The sequence below is a fragment of the Dasypus novemcinctus genome, chromosome X, assembly GCF_030445035.2.
Source record: "Dasypus novemcinctus isolate mDasNov1 chromosome X, mDasNov1.1.hap2, whole genome shotgun sequence".
Taxonomy (NCBI): domain Eukaryota; kingdom Metazoa; phylum Chordata; class Mammalia; order Cingulata; family Dasypodidae; genus Dasypus; species Dasypus novemcinctus.
Window position 1 is genome coordinate 146,773,237 of NC_080704.1, and position 22,233 is coordinate 146,795,469.

Sequence of the window (22,233 nt, forward strand, 5' to 3'; positions counted from 1 at the left end):
ACAGGTTTTCAAACTTAAATTTTTTAAACCACTGGAATCCCAACACTTGGGGTACAAACAGAACAGTCACAAATTAAAGACATTCACTCTTTCTTTAAAACTGCCATAGATACTTCATGAAATCCTTGGATTCTATATATATTTGAAAGCCACTGATTTGCATTTTTACTGAAGCATTATGAAAACACAAGCCTAGATATCACTCTATTGCTCATGATCTTCAAGAAATAATTTTAGCAGAAGAGCAATACTTCAGAAATGCAAATTTTAATGAGAACTTATATTACTTTACATAATATTAGTGACCAAAAGAGTTCTAGGTAACTAGTTTGCAACTGAGAAGTACTAGGCATAGGGAAGAACCAAGCCTTGTAAATCTAAATTTATGAGCTCAGTATTTCAAAATTTAAATTATTGATAAGTTAAATTTAAATAAATAATTTTTCTTCAAGCAAAATGATGAGAATATAATAATATAATTTATTTTGCTACCATGCTTTTGAGGATATCTTTTGATAACCTATCTAAATATGTAAAATAGAATAAATCTTTAAACTATGTTCTCTAGAGGCAAACGTTATTAATATGCTTGCTAGCTGATTATTCATTTTGGTATTTTTGCATAATTCATTATTTTTAGATTGTTTCAAAAGTCCTCAAATAATCGTAGCCTACTCGACTGACAAATGACTAATTTAAACAAAAGCCTATAGTTTCTAATATTATCTAAGAATGTTTAAAGACATGTATTTTTCTATTCAAAGACAAAAAGTGAAAGCTTTGACTACACATAAACAAAAAACACAAGGTTCTCTGCACATGTAGAAGAGGTTCCATATATGTGTGTGTACCAAGTCAAAAGTCAAAAATTTAAACATAAAATATGTAAGCCATATAAATTTATATATTTGACTTTAAAATAGTACAGATAATAGTCACTGTTAAGATTTACTGTCAATAAAATATTTATAAAAATTACTTAAAATTACAATTTTAAAATGCTTAGATTAATGAGTTAATTAAAAGTTAATGTGGGGAAAAAAGTAAATGTGGTATATACATACAATGGTATATTATTCAGCTCTAAAAAGGAATAAAGTCCTGATACATGCAACATCAAGGTCTTAAAGACATCATATTGAGTGAAGTAAGCCAGATACAAAAGAACAAATATTGTATGATCTCAGTAATACTGAAATAAGCAAATTCATAGAGTCAGAAAATAGAATGCAGGTTCCCATGGGATGGGTTTGGGGTAAGGAATAGGGAGTTAATGTTTAATTGGCACAGATTTTCTGTTCAGGGTGATGGAAAAGTTTTGGTAATAAATGGTGGTGATGGTAGTACTGCGTTGTGAATGTAATTATATCACCAGTGAATGATATATTTGAGTGTGGTAAAAAGGGGAAATATTAAGTTGTATATATGTTATTAGAACTTTTTTTAAAAAAACCATAGAACTGTACAACACAGTAAACCTTAATATAAACAAGGGACTATAGTTAATAGTACAATTATAACAATATTATTTTATCAATTGTAATAAAAGTCCCACACTAATGCAGTGTTAATAACAGAGAAAACTGTGTGTGGGGAGTATATACAAGAACTCTGTATCTTACGCATATTTTTTTCTGGAAATCTACAACTCTTATAAATAAAATGTAAAAAAAAGTAAATGCAGATGAAACATAATGGATTGTGTGCTATTAATAGGTAATACATCTACCTCATAGGAGCATTGTGAAAATTTAATTAATTAATATATATAAGGCACACAAAACAAAATCTAGCATACAGTAAGCAGAACTTTAGTGTTATTTAGTAGTGGTAATCAATTTAAATGTCTTTTTTTCCTTTTTCCTTTTTTTAAATTTTTTGTATTGACACATTAATAAAGCATAGAGATTGAGAAATGATTATTAAGGGGTAGAGTTTTTTTTCTTTGTCTAATTTTTGTTTATATTATTATTATTATTGGAATAATGAGAATGCTTTAATAAGGAAGTGATGAATGCCCAACTATGTGATAATAAATAGCATTGACTGTATACTCTAGATGGACTGCATGCTTTATAAATGTCATTTATATCAACAGTATGTAACAACGTCAGATAATGTTATTCTTGAATGCTTTTCTTAAATTGTTTCTCACTTACTCTCGCATCTTTGTCTCCAATGAAGCAAATAACACGGAGAGACGGGACCCACCGTTTAAATTCATTCATCCAGTTGTGTAAAGTAGACTTTGGAACCAAAACCATGTGAGGTCCAGGAATGTTTCTGTAGTGTTTCAGGTAACCAAGCAAAGCAATCGTTTGTAAAGTCTTACCAAGACCCTGCATTATCATCACAAAGGGAAAAAGCCATAAATGATTTTTCTTCGATGAAGCATTTTGTTAGTAACAACATTACAAATGGTGTCTGCCAACTGTCACACACAGGAATTATGTTTCTACCAATGAACAGTTAAAAACCTTTAAAAGAAAAAAAAAAAGAAGAACCATTCCAATTCAGAACATACTGTGAACACAAAAAGAAACCAGGAACTACTTCAGTAAGAAAGCTATTCAACAGTGATACCTTTACTCCAAAAGGAACAAATAATATGCTATATGTTTATCTACTAGAAGCAAAATTGGAAATATTTTTGTGCATTTCACAAAGACAGATTTTCTTTACCAGCCTGCTTAGAGATTGGTCTTTCTTTCCCTTTGTCCCCAATATTTACTATAGCCTAGGCATTAAATATTCAGACTATATGTCTCAAGGGACTTATGGCTCTTTACTTATATCTCAGACTCTTAAAGAACCAAGGAACCATAAAAGATGGGAATTGTGCAGCCATAAAAGACATGAGAGATCACCAGTTGACTTTTGAAAAAATAATAATATATTGAACATCCATGAACCCACCCCAAAATCCATGGAAAAGGGAATTGTGCATTATGCTGTCTGGACTTTTTTTTTCTTTAAAGATTTATTTTTTATTTATTTCTCTCCTCTTCCCCCCTCCCCCCAGTTGTCTGCTGTCTGTGTCCATTAGCTGTGTGTTCGTCTGTGACCGCTCCTATCCTTATCAGCGGCCCGGGAATCTGTGTTTCTTTTTGTTGCGTCATCTTGTTGTGTCAGCTCTCCGTGTGTGCGGCACCATTCTTGAGCAGGATGCACTTTCTTTTGCGCTGGGCGACTTTCCTTACCGAGTGCACTCTTTGCACATGGGGCTCCCCTACGTGGGGATGCCCCTGTGTGGCAGGGCACTCCTTGTGCACATCAGCACTGCACATAGGCCAGGTCCACACGGGTCAAGGAGGGCTGGGGTTTGAACTGCAGACCTCTCATGAAGTAGGCGGACGCCCTATCCATTGGGCCAAGTCCGCTTCCCTGCCTGGCCTTTTAAAACAGTTTCTGGTGCTATCTCTAGGCAAGTTATATCTTTCCTTTTATAAACCTAAGCTTAAAGCTATTTTATTGGGTTTATTCTATCTTACATTTCACTTAATGGGATGGATTTATGAATGCTATGCTCAAAGCCTTGAAATGGTCTTAACCAGGTAATTCTCCTTGTAGGAATCCTATGGAAATAATCTGAGAGGTCCAGAAAAGCTAAATTACAAGACTTTCATCATAGCATTAATTATGCAACACACATCAAGCAATCTAAATGAACAGTAATAAGGAAGGAGTTAAATAAAATTATGGTACCTCCCTCAGATTAATTACTGTGAAGCAATTGAACATAATTTTTAATAAGCATTTTAATTGTGTGAAAATATTATCTATTAAATATATATGTGAAGGAATGAGAATACCAAATTATATATACAATATGATTTCATCCAAATAAAACACATAGAGAGGAAAAAGACTGAAAGGAAATATGCCAAAATGTTAAATGTGGTGATTTTTTGGTGGCAGAAATATAATTTTTTTCATTTATTCTTCATTTTTCCAAGTTTTCTATATTCTTCAAGTCTTTTTCTCTTTTTCAGTAATTAAAACATACCTGGTATCTGCATAAATTTAAAGATCGTTCATGTTTATACAGGCTACAGCCAAAAGGAGCTTGGGACAAATGACCCTGGACCTTCCACTGTTCAATTAACAAGCTGCTCCCTAGTGTCCCAATCAAGATGACAGAGTGAGAAGCTTCAGAGCTCTGTCCCCTGACAACAGTTTTGAACAAGCAGAAAGAACTGGCAGAAACACCTTTCTCAGGGTTCCAGAAAACACTTAAAGCTGCAGTAAAAAGGCAAACATCAAATCAAGAAAAGGGCAACATCATGGTATCAAATCAAACATGATGTTTAAATTTAAGATGTTAACTTTTAGCCTCATGGTAACCACAAAAAAACACATGAAAATATACACAGAAAGAAATAAGAAGACTCAAAATGGTACAAAACAAAAAAATGAACTAAATATGAAAGTAGGCATTAATGGAACAATTAAGGAACAAAAAAGATATGACTTAAAAAGAACATGTAGCAAAATTGCAGAAAACGTCCTTCATAATTGGTAGTTACTTCGAATGTAAATGGATTAAACTCTCCAGTCAAAAGGTAGCCACTGGCAGAATGGATAAAAAATCAAACTATATGCTGCAAACAAGAGACTCACCTTAATTCAAAAACACGGGTAGGCTGAAAATGAAAGGTCAGACAAAAAATACACCATACAAATACTGACCAAAAGAGATGGGGTAGCATACTAACAGCAGACCAAAAAAAAAGACTTTTAAGACAAAGACAGTTGAGGGACAAAGATCACTATATACTGATAAAGGGGCCAATTCAACAAGAAGACCTAACAAATTTAAATATATATTCACAAAATAGCAGAGGTCCAAATATACGTATATGAAGCAAATACTGGCAAATCTGTAGTGAGAAATAGACAGTTCTACATTAAGAGACATCAATACACCACTTTTAGTAATGCACAGAACATCTAACAGAAAATCAATAAGGAAATAGAAGACTTGGATGATGCTATAAACCAACCAGACCTAACAGCCATTTATAGAAGACTTCACCCAACAGCAGCAAAATACATATTCTTCTCTAATGCACACGGATCACTCAGGTTAGAGTAAATATTAGGTACCAAAAGAAGTCTCAATAAATTTAAAAATATCAAAACCGTATGATATATCTGCCCCAACTACAACAGAATGAAGATAGCAATCAATAAAAAGAGGGAGAAATGGAAAATTCACAATTAAGTGGAAATTTTAAAATGAACTTTTAAACAACCAATGAGTCAAAGAAGAGCTCACAAGGGAAATCAGGGCATATGTTGAGGTGAATGAAAATGAAAAGATAACGTGCCAAAATTAACAGGATGCAGCAAATACAATGCTGAGGGAGAAATTTACAGCTCTAAATGCTTACATTAAAAAAAGAAAAAAAGATCTCAAATCAGAGACCAAACCTCACAAATGGAAGATGTAGTAAAAGAAGAGCAAAATAAACCCAAAGAAAGCAGAGGGAAAGAACTAACAAAGATTACAGCAGGAAAAAATGAAATAGAGAATTAAAAAAATAGAGAGAAACAAAAAAGCAAACACTGCTTCTCTGAAAATAACAATAAAATTGACAAACCCTTAAGCTAGAGTGACAAAGATTAAGAAGAGGACACAAATAGTTAAAACCAGAAATGAAAGGGAGGACATTACTACCAACCCCACAAAAATAGGATTATAAGAGGATACTATGAACAACTGGACAGCAACAAATTAGACAAACTAGATGAAATGGACAAATTCCTAGACACACATAAACTACCTACACTGATTCAAGCAAAAATAGAAGACCTGAACAGACCAATAGAAAGTAGAGATTGAATCAGTAATCAAAAACCTCCCAATCTCCAGTGTCCACATAGAAGAGGTGGCATTGGATTGGGAAAAGTGGACATAATGGACAAAGGGTATGGGGAAAGGCAGGAAGAGATGAGAGGTGGAGGCATCTTCGGGACATGGAGCTGCCCTGGATGGTGCTTCAGAGGTAATCACCGGACATTGTAAATCCTCACAGGGCCTACATGATGGAATAGAGGAGAGTATGGGCCATGATGTGAACCAATGTATATGAGGTGCAGAGGTGCCCAAAGATGTACTTACCAAATCCAATGGATGTGTCATGATGATGGGAACGAGTGTTGTTGGGGGGGGGGAGAGGGGGGGTGGGGGGGTGGGGTTGAATGGGACCTCACATATATATTTTTAATGTAATATTATTACAAAGTCAATAAAAAATAAAAAAATTAAAAAAAAAAAAAAAAAAAGAAAGATAGAGATGGAGAAAAAAAAAAAAAACACTTAGAAAACTATGAATAGAAGGAAACTTCCTCAACATAATAAATGGCATATATGAAAAACCACATCATACTCGACGGTGAAAGACTGAAAGCTTTCCTTCTAAGATCACTAACAAGACATGGATTCCCATTTTTACCACTGTTACTCATATTGTACTGGAAGATCTAGCCAGAGTAGTTAAGGCAAGAAAAAGAAATTAAAAGCATCCAAATTTGAAAGGAAGAAATAAAACTTTCCCTACTTACAGGCAAGATCCTATACATAGAAATTCCCAAAAAATCTACAAAGCTACCAGTTAATGAATGAATTCCACAATGTGGCAGGGTACAAGATCAACACCCAAAAATCAGTAGTGTTTCTATACACTAGTAATGAACAATATGAAGGAGAAATTAATTAAAAATTCCATTTAAAAACAGCAACTAAAAGCATAAAATGCCTAGGAATAAACTTAATAAGCAGGATGTAAAGAACTTATACACAGAAAACTACATAACTTTGTGAAGAGAAATCAAAGAAGATCTAAATAAATGGAAGGACATTCCACACTCATGGATTGGAAGACTAAATACCACTAAGATATCAATTCTACTCAAAGCAATTTACAGTTTCAATGCCATCTCAATCAAAATTCCAGATAGCCTTCTTTGCAGAAATGGAAAAGCCAATTATCAAATTTATATTAAAGAGTAAGGGGCTCCAAATAGCCAAAAACATCTCAGAAAAAAACAAAGTTGAGGCACTCACACTTCCAATTATAAAAGGAACTACAAAGCTGCAGTGGTAAACACAACATTACTGGCAAAAGGACAGACTTATAAACCAACAGAGTCTAGTTGGGCATTGAGAAATAGACCCTCATCATTTCTGACAGTGATGCCAATTTTACTTAAAGGAGAAAGAATAGTCTCTTCAACAAACAATGCTGGAAAAACTGGATATCCATATGCAAAAGAATGAAAGTAGACCCCTACTTAACACCAATATACAAAAAAATAATTCAAAACTTCCCTTCAGGTACTTATATAGGTGAATATCTTTGTTCTTGGGAAATAAACATGGAAGTATTAAGTGTTCAAGGAACATGATATATATGACCTAAACTCAAGTAATCAGGAAATGGATTGATAAACAGAATGACAGAGAAAGAGATAGGAGGGGAAGAGAGGGAAATAGAGATGGATAGATAGATAAAATGATATAGCAAATTTGGCAAAATGTTAAAATCAGGAGATCTGGGTATCTGAGGGGATAGGGGTACAGTGGAATTCTCTGTATGGAGTGTGAATTACTTTTGTAACTATTCTATAAGTTTGAAAGTTATTCAAAGCAAAAAAAAAATCAACAAAAAAATTAATTCAAAATGGATGAAAGACCTAAATATAAGAACCAGGAGCATAAAACTCCTAAAAGAAAATGTAGGGAAGCATCTTCAGGATCTTGTGCTAGGCAATAGTTTTTAGAATTTACAATCAAAGCACAGACAACAAAATAAAAAACAGGTAACAAGGGCTACATTAATATTAAAAACTTCTGTGCCAAGGACTTCGTCATAAAATAAAACAACCACCTACAGAATTGCAGAAATATTTGGAAACCTTATTTCTGATAAGGAATTAATAACCATTATTTATAAATAAACCCTACAATGCAACAACAAAAAGACAAACTACCTAATTAAAAAATGAGCATAAGAGTTGAATGAATAGACATTTCTCCAAAAGAGATATACAAATAGCCAAAAGCACATGAAAAGATGCTCAACATCATTAGTCATTAGGGAAATGCAAATCAAAACAACGAGATACTATTTCACACTCCCTCAAATGGCTACTATTAAAAAATGAAAAATAACAAGTATTAGAGAGGATGTGGAGAAAGAGGAACACTCATTCATTGTTGATGGGAAAGTAAAGTGGTGTTGGCAGCCACTGTAGAAAAGAGTTTGAAGCAGAATAGGTCCTGTGCACATGCTGGGAGTATGCATGCCCGGCCCAATCTGTCTGGAGGTGGCTTGAGGTACTCACTGTCCCAGAACTTGCCCTGTGTATAGAAAGCACCACACAGAGCTCTCCTAAAGACTGGTGTGGGAAAGCAGTCAAGCAGCTGCCTGGGAAAAGGGATTGCTGGTTATAGGACATACAGTGTAGTGCCCAGGATCATGAGGAAAAGGTTTTTTAGAGAAAAGGGGACATTTATACACATGTGAGCAGGAGAATTCCAAAGGCCACATGTGCATGCCCCAGACTAGAAGTATGTGCAGAAAGGATCAGGTAGGCTGCTAGTTACACTTTGGCTTGGAGCTATTCTCTAAACTCTTTATATGGCTAAGCTATGAAGGAGAACACTTGGCACAGGTCAGTCTGCAAAGACTGAGAAAGGTGTTCTCATTTTTTCTTTTTTTCTTTGTTAGCTCCTGACAGTCAAGGAAAGCTCTGTCATAACACTAGCTGTACACAAGCTTAAGGAACAGATGGCTCAGAGTCTAAATTCTAGGAATAACACATTAAAATATCTATATATCCAGGTTTCAACGAAAGTTACAAAACATAAAGAAACAAGAAGTGATGGCCCAGGCAAAAGAAAAAAATTAGAAAGAGCATTAAAAACTGACAATGAAGAAGACCAGACCTGAGGCATACCAAATTCTTTTTTAAAATCATCTTAAATATGCTCAAAGAGCTAAAGGAAAACATGGACAAAAAACTAAAGGAAGTTGGGAAACAAAAGATGAACATAAAGAGAATATCAATAGAAAAATGGAAATTGTGAAAAGGAACCAAACAGAGCTGAAGACCACAGTAACAGAAATGCAAAATTCCCTAGAGGGTTCTAACAACAGACTGAAGCTGGCAGAAGAAAGAATCAGTGAATGTGCAGAAGAATTAGTGAACTTGAAGATAAGACAAGTGAAATTATTCAGTCTGAGAAACAAAAAGAATGGAGAAAAATGAACAGAGCCTTAGGAATCTGTGAATATCATCATGCATACCAATATATACATTGTGGGAGACCCAAAGGAGAAGGAAGAGAGAAAAAGACAGAATATTGAAGAAAATAATGGTTAATTTAACAAAATACATTAATATACATATCCAAGATGCTCAATGAACTCCTAACAGGATAAATCCAAATATATGCCCATGACCGTATATTATAATCAGACTGTCAAATACCAAAGGTAAACAAATTTCTGAAAGCTGCAGGAGAAGCAACATGTCATATACAAAGGAAACTCGGTAAGATTAAGTGCCAATTTCTCACTGGAAACCATGGAGTCAAGAAGGCAGTGGGATAGACAGCATTAAAAGCGCTGAGGGACGTGAACTTGGCTCAATGGATAGGGCGTCCACCTACATGGGAGGTCCACAGTTCAAACCCAGGGCCCCCTTGACCCATGTGGAGCTGGCCCATGCGCAGTGCTGATGCACTCAAGGAGTGCCGTGCCGCACAGGGCTGTCCCCCGCATAGGGGAGCCCCATGCGCAAGGAGTATGCCCCATTAGGAAAGCCACCCAGCACAAAAGACAGTTCAGCCTGCCCAGGAGTGGCACCACACACAGAGAGCTGACGCAGCAAGAAGACACAACAAAAAGAAACACAGATTTCCAGTACCACTGACAAGAATAGAAGCAGAGAGAACACACAGCGAATGGACACAGAGAGCAGACAACCAGGGTGGGGCAGGGGGGGAATAAGGGGAGAGAAAATAATAAAAATAAATCTTTAAAAAAAAAAGTGCTGAAAGCAAAAAATTATCACTTAAGAGCTTCTATATCCAACAAAACTGTCCTTTACAAAATGAGAGATTAAAACATTTCCAGATATACAAAACCTGAGGAAATTCATCAGCACTAGACATCCCTACAAGAGATACTTAAGCAAGTTCAGCAGGTTGAAAGAAAAGGACATTAGATAACAGATCAAAGTCACATGAATAAATAAAGATCTCCAGTGAGGGTAATAACATGGGTAAGCATACAGGTACTTACACTATTGTATGTATAGTACATATATAGTATGTATAGTATTGTGTGTATAGTACCAGCACTATTCTATTTTTGGTTTGTAACTCCACTTTTTACTTCCCACAGGATCTAAAAAGCAAATGTATAAAATGTAAGGAGAAATCAGTGATTATGGACTCATAATGTATAAACATAAATGTATAAACTACATAAAGGTGGGGGAATAGAGAGGTACTGGAACATAGTTTACATGTACTGTTGAAGCTAAGCTGGTATCAAACCCAAGCGAGATTGTTACAGATTTAGGATGTTAAAATGTAAGCCCTAAATTAACTACAAAGAAAATACTGAAGATTACACAAGCCCATAGAGACAAAACTTAAGCGTTCAGGTTGCCAGGGTCAGGGGGCAGGGAAATGGGAAGTTAATGCACAATGGGTATAGGGTTTCTGTTTGAGGAGATGGGAAAATTTTGGTAATGGAAAGTGGAATAAGGGCACCACATTATTGTCAATGTAATTAATTCCACTGGATGGTACACTTGGGAGTGGTTGTGATGTGAAAGTTTATGTTGTATATATGTTCCCACAATTTAAAAAAATAGAGAGCATCTAAAGAGGCAATAACAATTACATGCAATACATAATCCTGGATGAGATCTAGCAAAAAAGAAGAAAAGGCTCAAAGAGACATTATTGTGACATATGAAAAAACTGGAATATATAGACAGTCATCTTGATATCAGTGTTAAATTGCTTGAACTTGGTAACTGTATTTTTAAAGATTTAGGTTTTTTTAAATTTATTTCTCTCAACTCCCCCAATCCCCCCGTTGTCTGCTCTCTGTGTTCATTTGCTATGTGCATGTTCTTCTTTGTCTGCTTCTATTGTTGTCAGCAGGATGAGAATCTGTGTTTCTTTTTGTTGCGTCATCTTGTTGTGTCAGCTCTCCGTGTGTGTAGTGCCATTCCTGGGCAGGCTGCACTTTCTTTCGTGCTGGCAGCTCTCCTTAGGGGGTGCACTCCTTGTGTGTGGGGCTCCACTATGCGGGGACACCCCTGCATGGCATGGCACTCCTTGCGCACATCAGCACTGCAGGTGGGCCAGCTCCACACAGGTCAAGGAGGCCCAGGGTTTGAACCGTGGACCTCCCATGTGGTAGATGGATGCCCTATCCACTGGGCCAAGTCTGTTTTCCTGGTAACTGTATTTTAAGTGAATATCCTTGTTCTTAGGAAATGTACATGGAAGTATTAAGCATTCAAGGAACATGATGTATACAACCTACACTCAAGTTTTCAGAAAATGGATTGATAAATAGACAAACAGATGGATGAATGGACAGGAAGACAGATGAATAAATAGAATCATATGGCAGATGTGGCAAATATTAAAATGTTGGATCTGGGTATCTGGCAGCAAGGAAAGAGGATATAGGGGTATGCCGGAGTTCTCCATATGGGGTTTGTATTATTTTTATAACTGTCCTTAAATTTGAAAAAATTTAAAAAGTATTTAAAATTTAACAAAAATAAGCTCCTCCCTCTCTGAGCTGACTAAAGGCCCCAACTAAGAATATGTAGATATATCTGTAGAGCTACAGACCCTTCCATTTAAACAACCCCTGCTACACACCTACAAGTTGCTAGCCAGGGATAAGTATCAATGGGATTGATTAATACGCTAAATACTATAGAGTACATATAGTCATGTGGTTTTTCTGGATAATAGTTATTGCAAATATGGCTCCAGAATCACATAAATAAGGGCACTACTGGGTTAAATAGATCTAGTACTTCCTCTGCCCTTACTGAAATCCTATGGTATTCACCTGGTCCTAAAGTATCAATCTAACCTTCATATACTCCCCTTAACTACTGAATCAGCCTCTTATATGGCCTTGCTTTTTCTCTTTTTCTCTTCAGTCATTTTAATTACAATGACCATGATTCCTTAGCTTATTTCCCAACTCCCGCCTGGCACTCTACTGTATCTAGACTGCATTGTTCTTCACATTTTTTCTCCTTATTCCATCTATTCACGTTCTGATTCCTGCACAATCCAGCTATTTACATTCACTCATTCATTCATGCATCCCTTCCTTCATTGATTTTTGGGTTATATACTCCACCTCATTCCCAAAAAGATTTCAGATGGCCTACAATGAAAACATGGAACATAACTTAATGGTAAAATAAAAATAAAGAGGAACTAAAGAAAGTAAGACTAGAAGATAAAGAATGAGAAAAGACACAAAGGGCAGACCATTAAAGGTTACAAAGATGCTCTGTTTTGCATTCAATTTGGCTCTGCACTTCTTGGAAGCCAAAGTACAAACAAAAACAAGTATAAGAGAAGTGTTTGTGGCTCAATTAATAGAGCCTCCGCCTACTATATAAGAGGTCCAGGATTCGGTACCCAGGGCCTCCTGACCCGTGTGGTGAGCTGGCCCATGTGCAGCACTGCCACGCTCAAGGAGTCCCATGCCACACAGGGGTGTCCCCCACGTAGGGGTGCCCCACGTGCAAAGAGTATGCCCCACAAGGAGAGCTGCCCCGTGTCAAAAAAGTGCAGCCCACCCAGGAGTGGCACCACGCACATGGAGAGCTGACACAGCAAGATGATGCAACAAAAAAAGCAACACAGCTTCCTGGTGCCACATGACAAGAATGTAAGCAGACACAGAAGAACACACAGAGAATGGACAGAGAGAGCAAAAATGGTGGGGGGGAATAAATCTTTAAAAAAAGAAAAACTATAGATGCAAGGAAGTTTTTTGTACCATTTAAGGAAATCACAGTAGGAATTTTTATAGTCTGTGAAATTATATGTTCTAAAGAAACAATTCTAAGGGAAGCGGACTTGGCCCAGTGGTTAGGGCGTCCGTCTACCACATGGGAGGTCCGCGGTTCAAACCCCGGGTCTCCCTGTCCCGTGTGGAGCTGGCCCACGCACAGTGCTGATGCGCGCAAGGAGTGCCGTGCCATGCAGGGGTGTCCCCCTCGTAGGGGAGCCCCATGCACAAGAAGTGCACCCGGTAAGGAGAGCCGCCCAGCGCGAAAGTGCAGCCTGCCCAGGAATGGCGCTGCACACATGGAGAGCTGACACAACAAGATGATGCAACAGAAAGAAACACAGATTCCCATGACGCTGACAACAACAGAAGCGGACGAAGAAGACACAGCAAGCAGACATAGAGAACAGACAACTGGGGCAGGGGGGTAGGGGAGAAGGGGAGAGAAATAAATAAAATAAATAAATCTTCAAAAAAAACAATTCTAGACATTACAAAACTTTCTTACGTTTTAATGACTAAATGAAGCAATTATCCTCTAGGCATTAGGGAGGAAGGTAAGCTCATTTATTTCAAAATTTACACAAAAACTACCAATAAATGAGAATGTGATTTTAGCCACCACTCCTTACCATTTCATCAGCCAAAATACCATTAACTCCATTTTCATACAATGAGATCAACCAGTTCAGTCCTCGAATCTGATAATCCCTCAGTAGTCCTCCGTTCACATCTGAAAAAAAAAATCAAGGATGTTTCATACTACTGTTAATACAGTCAGGTAAAATATTAAAACCAAATTGAAAAAAACCCACCAATGTAACGAATTACTTACACGAGGGCGACACCTCAAATCTGACACACACATTAGATGTTTTCCGACTCTCTGACAGCAACTCTTCATCTTCCTCTTGTTCTGTACGCCTGTGGCGATAGCTAAAATGAGAAAAGAAATATTTTTATACTCAGCCCAAACACTAAGGTGTCAGTTAAGTCAGTACACATTACTAATATCTTTTAGGGGGAAAAAACGAGTTATCTACGATCTTGCTTAGAATTTGGTAGAAACCAACTTACATTCTTAATGACTGACTTCTAATGGAAAAAATAAATATTATTGCCTCCAAAACATTTTACACTGACAATATCCTTATTTCTTTAATATAAAGTGATACTGAAGAAGTGAAGAGAGTGGAGTATCTGAGGGGAGAGTGAAGAGAGGAGAGGAGGAATTGAGGAAAGGAGAGAGATGTCAACATACTCTCCAGCAGAAATTAAACTCTGCTTTTCATCCTTCTTTATTCGAGGACGTCCCAATTTCATGTTCAGAGGAGATGTTGGAGATTTCTGAGCTGCAGGTTGAATGAAATGTGCAAAGAGTTCTGTCTGCTTCAGTAGAAACTCAAATCTCTTAGCTCGATCTGCTTTCTAATTTAAAAACAAAAGAAAAATTTTAAACCTTCTATTTTTATTTTTTCTAAGTTTATTTACTTAACATATACTTATAGTGTACTTACTTTGTACTAACCACTGTTCTAAGCACTTTAAACATACTAACATTTCATTCTCTTAAACCAACAAGGCAGGTATTAGTATCATACCCCCATTTTTGCAAATGATAAAACTGAGGTACTGGGATGGTAAGTAACTTTTCCAAGCTCCTACTGCTAGTAAGTAGCACAATTTGAAAATGGCCTTTTCAAGTAGTTTGAAAAGAAACCAAATAAATGATCTAAGAAACTTAGTAAATGCCTCAATAAGAAGTACTCTTTCTAAAGAGTCAGGGTCAAAAAATAAATCTTCTTTACAAATTATAATTATTTTCTTTTCCTAAATAGCAACAAATTAAACATCATAATAACGTATCCTAAAAATAAAAATGTAAATTATTAACTATGATATATATATATCATAAACTGAACTCTTAGAAATTTTCAAGCTAATTCTAGCATTAATTGAATTCTTAGAATACAACGTCATCTTTTCTCAAGATATTTTCAATGTCCTGGCACAGTAATGTGATAAAACATTTCTATCTTCGATTAAAATTATCTGGAAAATTGTATTTATGCTAACAGTATATAGTATCTCTCCAAAGTGAGCAGGATTTGAGGAAAACATATACATATACACATGCACACACATGTGTGTGTACATATAGTTAATGAAATAATACATATTAACTATTGAAAGTTGATTTAAATTATAAAAATCATATGACTCATATCATATAAATGCAATGAATCTTTTTTATTTAAAAAATCTAAGACGACCAAAAGACACACAACCTTCTAGATCAAGGAAAAAAATTAAAGATTATTTTTCAATTCCAGTTACTTTTGGACCACAGGATAGAGAATATTTGATTGCTAATGAAGGACGCATAATTAAAGACACCAGAAAGTTACAGAAGAGTTCATTAACATAAATACAAAAGTAAGACAAATGCATTCAGACCAGTAGCTGGAAGAAGGCCAAAAAATTTCCTTTTATGTTATCTGCACTGGAATGTTGTTCTAAAGTTGTTAAAGCATTAACTATCTGCATTTTAGATGTAGCCTTAAATATTACAGCATGTAGTACGGTAAAACAGTTATGGATTTCTAAAAATGTACTTTATCTCTACTTAATGTTATCATATTACTACAAAACCACCTCAGGTAAAAAATGTATCAGTTCCAACTACCTGTAACTTCTTTTTTGAATTAACCAAGATCAATGGTTTTGAAAGATCCCAAGGCATGAAAGCCCATTCAAAATTAAAGCTAAAATGTGAATTTTAGTGACTAATATTAAATAATTAAATGTATAGTATATGAGCATAACTAAGATTATACTGCTTAAATATGTGATATTTTCACTCATATGGAAAATATCCTTGTCTCAAGAAAGTGTATTATCATATTAAATGTCTTATAATATGTACAATTCATATACTCAAAACAAGGAGAGAGAAAAAGTCACAAAGTCAGATTAGTTTTGCCACTGATATTTTCATTTAATGGATAAAATATCTCTAGCATGAAACACTTTATTATACACTAAAGAGCACTGAACTAAAATAACGATAAGTGCCTTCTAATACCAATTATTCCATATAGCTTCTCTTATCCTTTATTTTCTCACCCGAAAATGGAGAAAATTCATTTAGTCAACAAAAATTTATTATGGGTTATGTATCACATTACTTTCCAATTCTAAAATCTATGATTCTGTTACATTAGATATACAATATATTTCTTAATCTTTCACTTCTTCTCTATAAAAATTATCTACAGCATTCACTTTTGTACACAAAAGTATATTTACCATTTTCTCTTCATATTCCGGGTCCATTTCCTTTTCAGATTTAGAAGTTTTAGCAGCAAGTTTGAGTTGAAATGGAGAAGTGCTTTTCTAGAATTTCAAAGAAAATAAATCATCAAATTGCAAGGCAAGGTCTAAAAACTGGTCAACATTCCAATTTAGTGAAAATACCATAATTAAGCAAATAAATAAATAAATGCATGAACCAATGATGAAAGCATGTCATGAAGCAGGGCTTATGATTAATCTGGTTCTCTGTACCTGAAGTCCAATTAAAAATAAAATCAAAAGAAGTCATGACAAACAGAGAAAACATATTAATTTATTAAAATAAAAAACAAAGGATGAAATATTGAGCCTCTTCACTAGTTTTTAATTTAAAGTACAAGAAAGTGTGTAGCCATTAAATAAATTTTAAAATCTAGGATCTGCTAATACTATCTACCACAAACCAAAGAATTAAAGAAAAGTAAATATTAATTCTCAGAAACATTTCTTTATATGATGGAAACAAGCCAGAAGAAAAGACTATGACTTCTGTTCCTGAGAAGACACTATTTTTTATCTTTTTTATATTTTAATTAGAATAGTATAACTTCTCTTTTTTAATACTGTGTGATCATATATATTTAAAATAATGAGATATTATAGTTTTAAATGTTTGGTTTATGTTTATATCCTCCAAAATGGAAAATAACTACTTTTTATTTATAAGGCAGTTTATAAGGGTTAGTAACTATTAACCTTTGATATTTAAAAAGTTGTAATTTAGTAAAAACTATCAGTTAAAAATACTTAATTTATCTGTGGCGAGTTATCTCATGCACCCTATCCTTTGTACAGACAAACTTCTACTTGAAAATATAAATAGGTATATAGAATACACCTCCTTCCCAGTAAGAAATCAAGAAATAAAATAAAAACAAATCTGACCATGATAACCAAAGCCAATAGTAGTTCAGTTTTAGCACAGACTTTGCGCAAGTCAAAACACATATGCGTTTGAAAAAAGTAAATAAAACATTTCAATTTTATTATGACTTTTGTCAACGTCTTCCTGAAAACTTAAGTCAAAAATCAGCAAAAGAATGTGACTTTGAACACAAGAAAAACATGGCCCCAAAAGCTAATAAGTAACTATCTTCCAACGTTTACTAAAATTTCTATTTTGAGGAAATCCAAACTATAGAATTTGATTATAGAATTTATGTATAGATTACAGAATTTGACCCTGATCACGGTCTTACTTTCGAGCACTCATAGTTATTGTTCAGTTACTCTTACCCAAATAGCAATCATCTTGATTTATAGCAACTAATATGCATATATCCTCTTTCTGGGATGTTTAAAATGTAATCCTGGATGGAAGGGATACAAAACGGCTACAGATCCTCTTCAAACCCACACATTCAAATTACCAGATATACAATAAATCGTATTGTATTTCCAAAGCAGTAAGTAAAGAAAAATTGGGTAACAAAATCCACACCCCTATCATTCCTGTAAGAGCTATCTGAAGTCGAGGTTTCAAGTTTCAAAACAGTGAAAATTACTTCGCCTTATATACACAAGTACATAATAATGTGGGAAGTAAATTTCATTTATAAAAAATTAAACCTTTAATCTTAGAAAACCATTTTACTCATTACTTTTTAGCTTACCTTGCACTAGAACACCATAAAAATTTAATTATATGCTAATTAAAATTCCTACTCTTGAGCGATGTTATTAAAGGCTGTGGGTAATTACTTAATTGGCACTATCTTCCACAACAAATTTAAAAATACTTACCTCCTAAACCTTCTCATTTGTATATAAATATGCGTGTTTTTAAGGAATAAATTTCTCATACCAAAAAAAAGATGAAAGGTGATGAAGATATTCTAATGAATTCCTTACAGATTTTATTTATGATCTGTTATTCTAGACAGAATGCATCAAAATGTCTTAAGACAATGATGACCTTTTTCTTGACATTTGCGTTATCAAAACCATCATCTCCAATTTCTACAATGTTAGGTTATCCAACCATAACTTAAACCAAGGAAGCTCAAGAAGAAGAAGGTAAGCAAAATTACCTTTGAGTACCTAGATGTCCAAGTCAATTCACTAAATCTCACCTATCTTATACATCATAAAAGTGCCCTCATTCAGAGCCTATTTTCTTTTAATGTGATATACAGTTCAAGCAAATGTGATAATCTGGCTTCCCCTACCACAGAGAATAAAAGCAGCAGCAAATGATGTGGGAGAGAATATTAGAAGAAAGTGCACTGTCAACAGCAGAAGCCCAGTACTGAAATTTGTAATGCACTGCAGTAGCAGCCCTTAGCTTTGGTTTTCAGGTGTAATTATTTCCCTCTCTCTGTTTCATCACTTAAATTCTTGTATTTTACTGTTGTTTTAAATGATTTTATGGTTTTGTCACATCTATGTCCTTTATTATACACTAACAGATTCTGATAAAAGTAGATGAGATGTTCAAAAAGTGCTAAGCCTGACAATTGAGGGAGGAGACAGAAAAATTATTTCAAAAAATCAACACAATACTGGAACAGTGTGGGAGGTGGTTACTTAATTTAGGGAAAATCACCTCCTGGATAGCAACTGATTCTGTATCACTGCCAGAATACAAGAAGTAATGGTCATGAGGGAAAGGCTAATTTGTACTTTTAGAACACAATTTAGGCAGTCAGGGAAGTATGCAAGATATTTAGATTTTCAAGGAAAATGTTAAAAATAAAAAAGATGTGTCTAAAGTAGTAAATTTCAGTTACCCAGGAAGTTCCTGCCATGTAACACCTCATTCCCCTAAGCCGAGTGTGCAAATGAAGTACCATTAATTTCTGAGGAGGCTACAGAGTTCGTGAATACATGTATCTCACCTGTATTATCTGTGTTTATTATATAGGAGGGTGGTTTTTTAATTGATTCCCCATCTTTTCACAATTCAAAACTATGCATACAACCTGAAAATTGGACATCCTCTACTGCCATAGAAAAGACAGCTTAGCACTTTACAATTACCCGGTCTGGGGAAAAAAGACACCTTCAGAATAAGAGCATTTCTGAATTTCCTAACATTTGATTTACACTGATGCTTGGAATCTGGCCCAGCTTTAATCATCAATATTGTGTTACTGATCTAAAAATGCCTATTTCTAAGGTTTTCACTTAGCACCACGATTGTCTTTCTGTTTAGTCAACATTGTAGCAGTAAAAAAAAGTCACTTAAACAACTGCTGAATTTAAAGTTACTCTTCTAATTCAAGGCGAAAGATGTTCATTTCCCTCAAAAGCTTTTCACTTGATCGTATAGTATCATATAATGATTCAGACAAAGCAACTTGCGATCCCTAAAACATAATTTTAATTGCCTGCCGTATTTTTTAATTGCGATGTCTACTAACAAACAAAAGAAAAATCTACCCGTAAATGTTCCGTTCCATAATTTTATTACATAACAAAAATCCATTCATCCTCAATTTATGTCTTAATCTCATTTTCAACGCGTTTCAGTTTTACTTGCAGATCTTGGTTCCCTAGGCGTTACAGGAGAAAACACCTATTTTCTGAATGTGGCTTTAATAGGTGTCTTAGGTGTCTTTTTAGGTACATTAGGAGCAGTTCATACAGGCGGCACTTCTCTTAAAAAAGAAAAAAGTAAAGGGGACCTGCGTGTGTCCAGGAGTCAGCAGCGCCCACTAGGAAGAGGGAGTCGGAAGCCTGTAAATCTTGAGGCCGTACTGGGGGACTGTTTGGGTGGCCCGGAGTGAAACACTATATCGTGGGGGGCGGGGCGGGAGGGGGTTGGGGTGCAGACGTTGGAAATTTTCCTAAACCAATGTCCATAGTCCCTCATTTTGGGGTTTGTGTTGGGAAGTACGACGTGGAGAACTCGGTTTCTTGGGGTGACACCCTCGCCTCAGAAGTCGGGGACGGAACGAACAGATGATTTTTTTTTCCTGCCATCCAAAGGACCAACCTGGCCAATCCAAGATATAAATTTCTTCCCTAACCACCAACACCTTCAAATTCAAATAAAAATTAAGCCCCAGCAAAACCCCTTTTGCGCGAGTGTGGGATTGAAGGGCCCAGATTTCCCAGGCAGTGGCCGACGGGAAGGTGGGGGGAGAGGGAGCGAGGGAGAGGAGAGGGAGAGGAGAGGGAGAGGCGGAGGCTTTTTCCAGCACAGCCCCATCCCCCACTCCGTTACCCCAGTTCCGGGAATGGGAAGGGGGCTGGGGACTGTAGAGGGGCTCCCAAGTTCCCCAAGCCAAAAGGGCTCCCCCACCCCACGCCACGCCACGCCACGCCACGCCACGCCGTGCCCCGCCCCCGCCCTCCAGCGAGCGAGAAGGAAAGGGGGAAGGGAGCGCGAAAGCCAGACTGTTCCGCCGCGGCCCCCAACCCCGCCCGCGGCCCCCATCCCTGGAGAGCTCCGCGGGTACCAGTTGGCACCGAAACGTCAGTGTCTGGACCCCTTAGAGGGGCCAGGCACAGGATTTGTCCTCCAAACACACACCCCTTTCTATTTACCTCCCTCTTCTTCACACCCTTCTCAGCGGCTGCGGTGGAGTCGGTGGCCGCGGCGACCGGTCCCTCCTCCTTAGAAGTGGATGGCCTCGGCTGCTCGTCCTCTATGACCACGATTGTGGCGGTCGCATCAGCGGCTGCCACGGTGGCTGCCACTGCAGCGGTGTCCGGCTCCATGGCGTTGGAGCGGAGCGGGGACGAGGAGGGGGACGACGAAGGGGACGAGGGTTCCTGGGCGGCGGCAGTAGCTGCTCTGGAAAGAGCTTGATGAAACAGGGGTGGGGAATCACTCCGCTTTCAACCCCTTCGTTCAGCCCCCCCTTCTTTAAATAACCCTCAACCCTGCCCCACTTCCGTCCACCCACCCTACGTCATGGCCTCCCCCCGTCACCCTCCCCCTTTCCTCTGCCCCCCCCTCAACGATCGCGAGACTCCCCCTCCCCACCCAGAGCCCAGGCAGGCCCCGCTCGACCAACTGTTGCCTGCCTGTGGGGCGCGGAGAGGGATGGAGGCGGGAACCCACAACCCGCTGCCCCTTTAATATCTTCCTCCCCACACGCCCCCAACAGACAGCCGAGCTCCCCTCGCAAATGTCTGCAAAAGGAATCCTTTCCCTCAAATCTGCTCTTTGTACCTCCGGGCGTTCTCCCCTCATGGCACAAAGAACTTTTCTTCCGCTTGTAACTGTACTCTAGAAGGTCTTTCTCACCATTTGCAAAACCCAGAGCCCCTCTAGGGACCGCCTTTTCCCTAGTTCGTAAACGGGAATTAGTGGTGCTACTCCCACCTTCCTAAATTCTGGTGGAGAAGCGTTCCTTGAATCTTTTGATGGCAGCTGCAAACATTCACTTAAAAGGCAAAGTCTGACTTGGGGAGGGGGTATATATATATTTGTTTTATTTTCAACTCTAGTACCTCTCAGGTGGCCCTTGTACGGGAGCTCTTCTTTTGCCTTCATCAACGAATTTTAAAACGCCTCGCGGGCAAAGGCAAAGTTCCACAGAACCTGGGATAGCGCACGGTAGGTATCTATTATCTGTAATTGAATTAAATTACTGTGATTCTCAGGGAGCGGGAAGGGGCGTGGTCTGTGCACACTCTCGTTATTATTTAGTAGGAATTCAACACCAAAAATATATATGACCATGGTATTATTATTACTATTTCTCCTTGCCATTCATTTTGATCCATAATGGGAAGACTTACAACCAAGCTTTCAAATTTGAGTCATTAGGGACAAAAGGTAACAAAACATATAGAAAACAGTATGCCACACAATCACTACAAAATCCAAACTTCCAAAATAAAA

General features: G+C 36.9%; 1 protein-coding gene across 21 annotated transcripts in view; it reads right to left on the reverse strand.

Moving 5' to 3' along the window:
- The window catches only part of SMARCA1 (SNF2 related chromatin remodeling ATPase 1), a 130,129-nt gene extending 108,692 nt beyond the window's left edge, over window positions 1-21,437 (reverse strand). For 8 of the 21 annotated variants that reach the window (XR_011647974.1, XM_012519306.4, XM_058291270.2 and 5 more), the window contains exons 1-6: window positions 20,928-21,291; window positions 16,392-16,478; window positions 14,344-14,510; window positions 13,918-14,018; window positions 13,715-13,815; window positions 2,160-2,339 (exon numbers count right to left, since the gene is read on the reverse strand). Coding sequence is in view for 19 of the 21 variants with exons in the window: in XM_012519306.4 (XP_012374760.1) it covers window positions 2,160-2,339; window positions 13,715-13,815; window positions 13,918-14,018; window positions 14,344-14,510; window positions 16,392-16,478; window positions 20,928-21,101 (810 nt within the window). In the remaining 2 variants the exon portion in view is untranslated. Of the gene's footprint in view, window positions 1-2,159; window positions 2,340-13,714; window positions 13,816-13,917; window positions 14,019-14,343; window positions 14,511-16,391; window positions 16,479-20,927 lie in introns of all 21 variants that reach the window. The other 13 variants (XM_004477656.4, XM_058291272.1, XM_071213230.1 and 10 more) reach the window with 4 other exon arrangements.
- Between the last annotated feature and the right edge of the window lie 796 nt (window positions 21,438-22,233).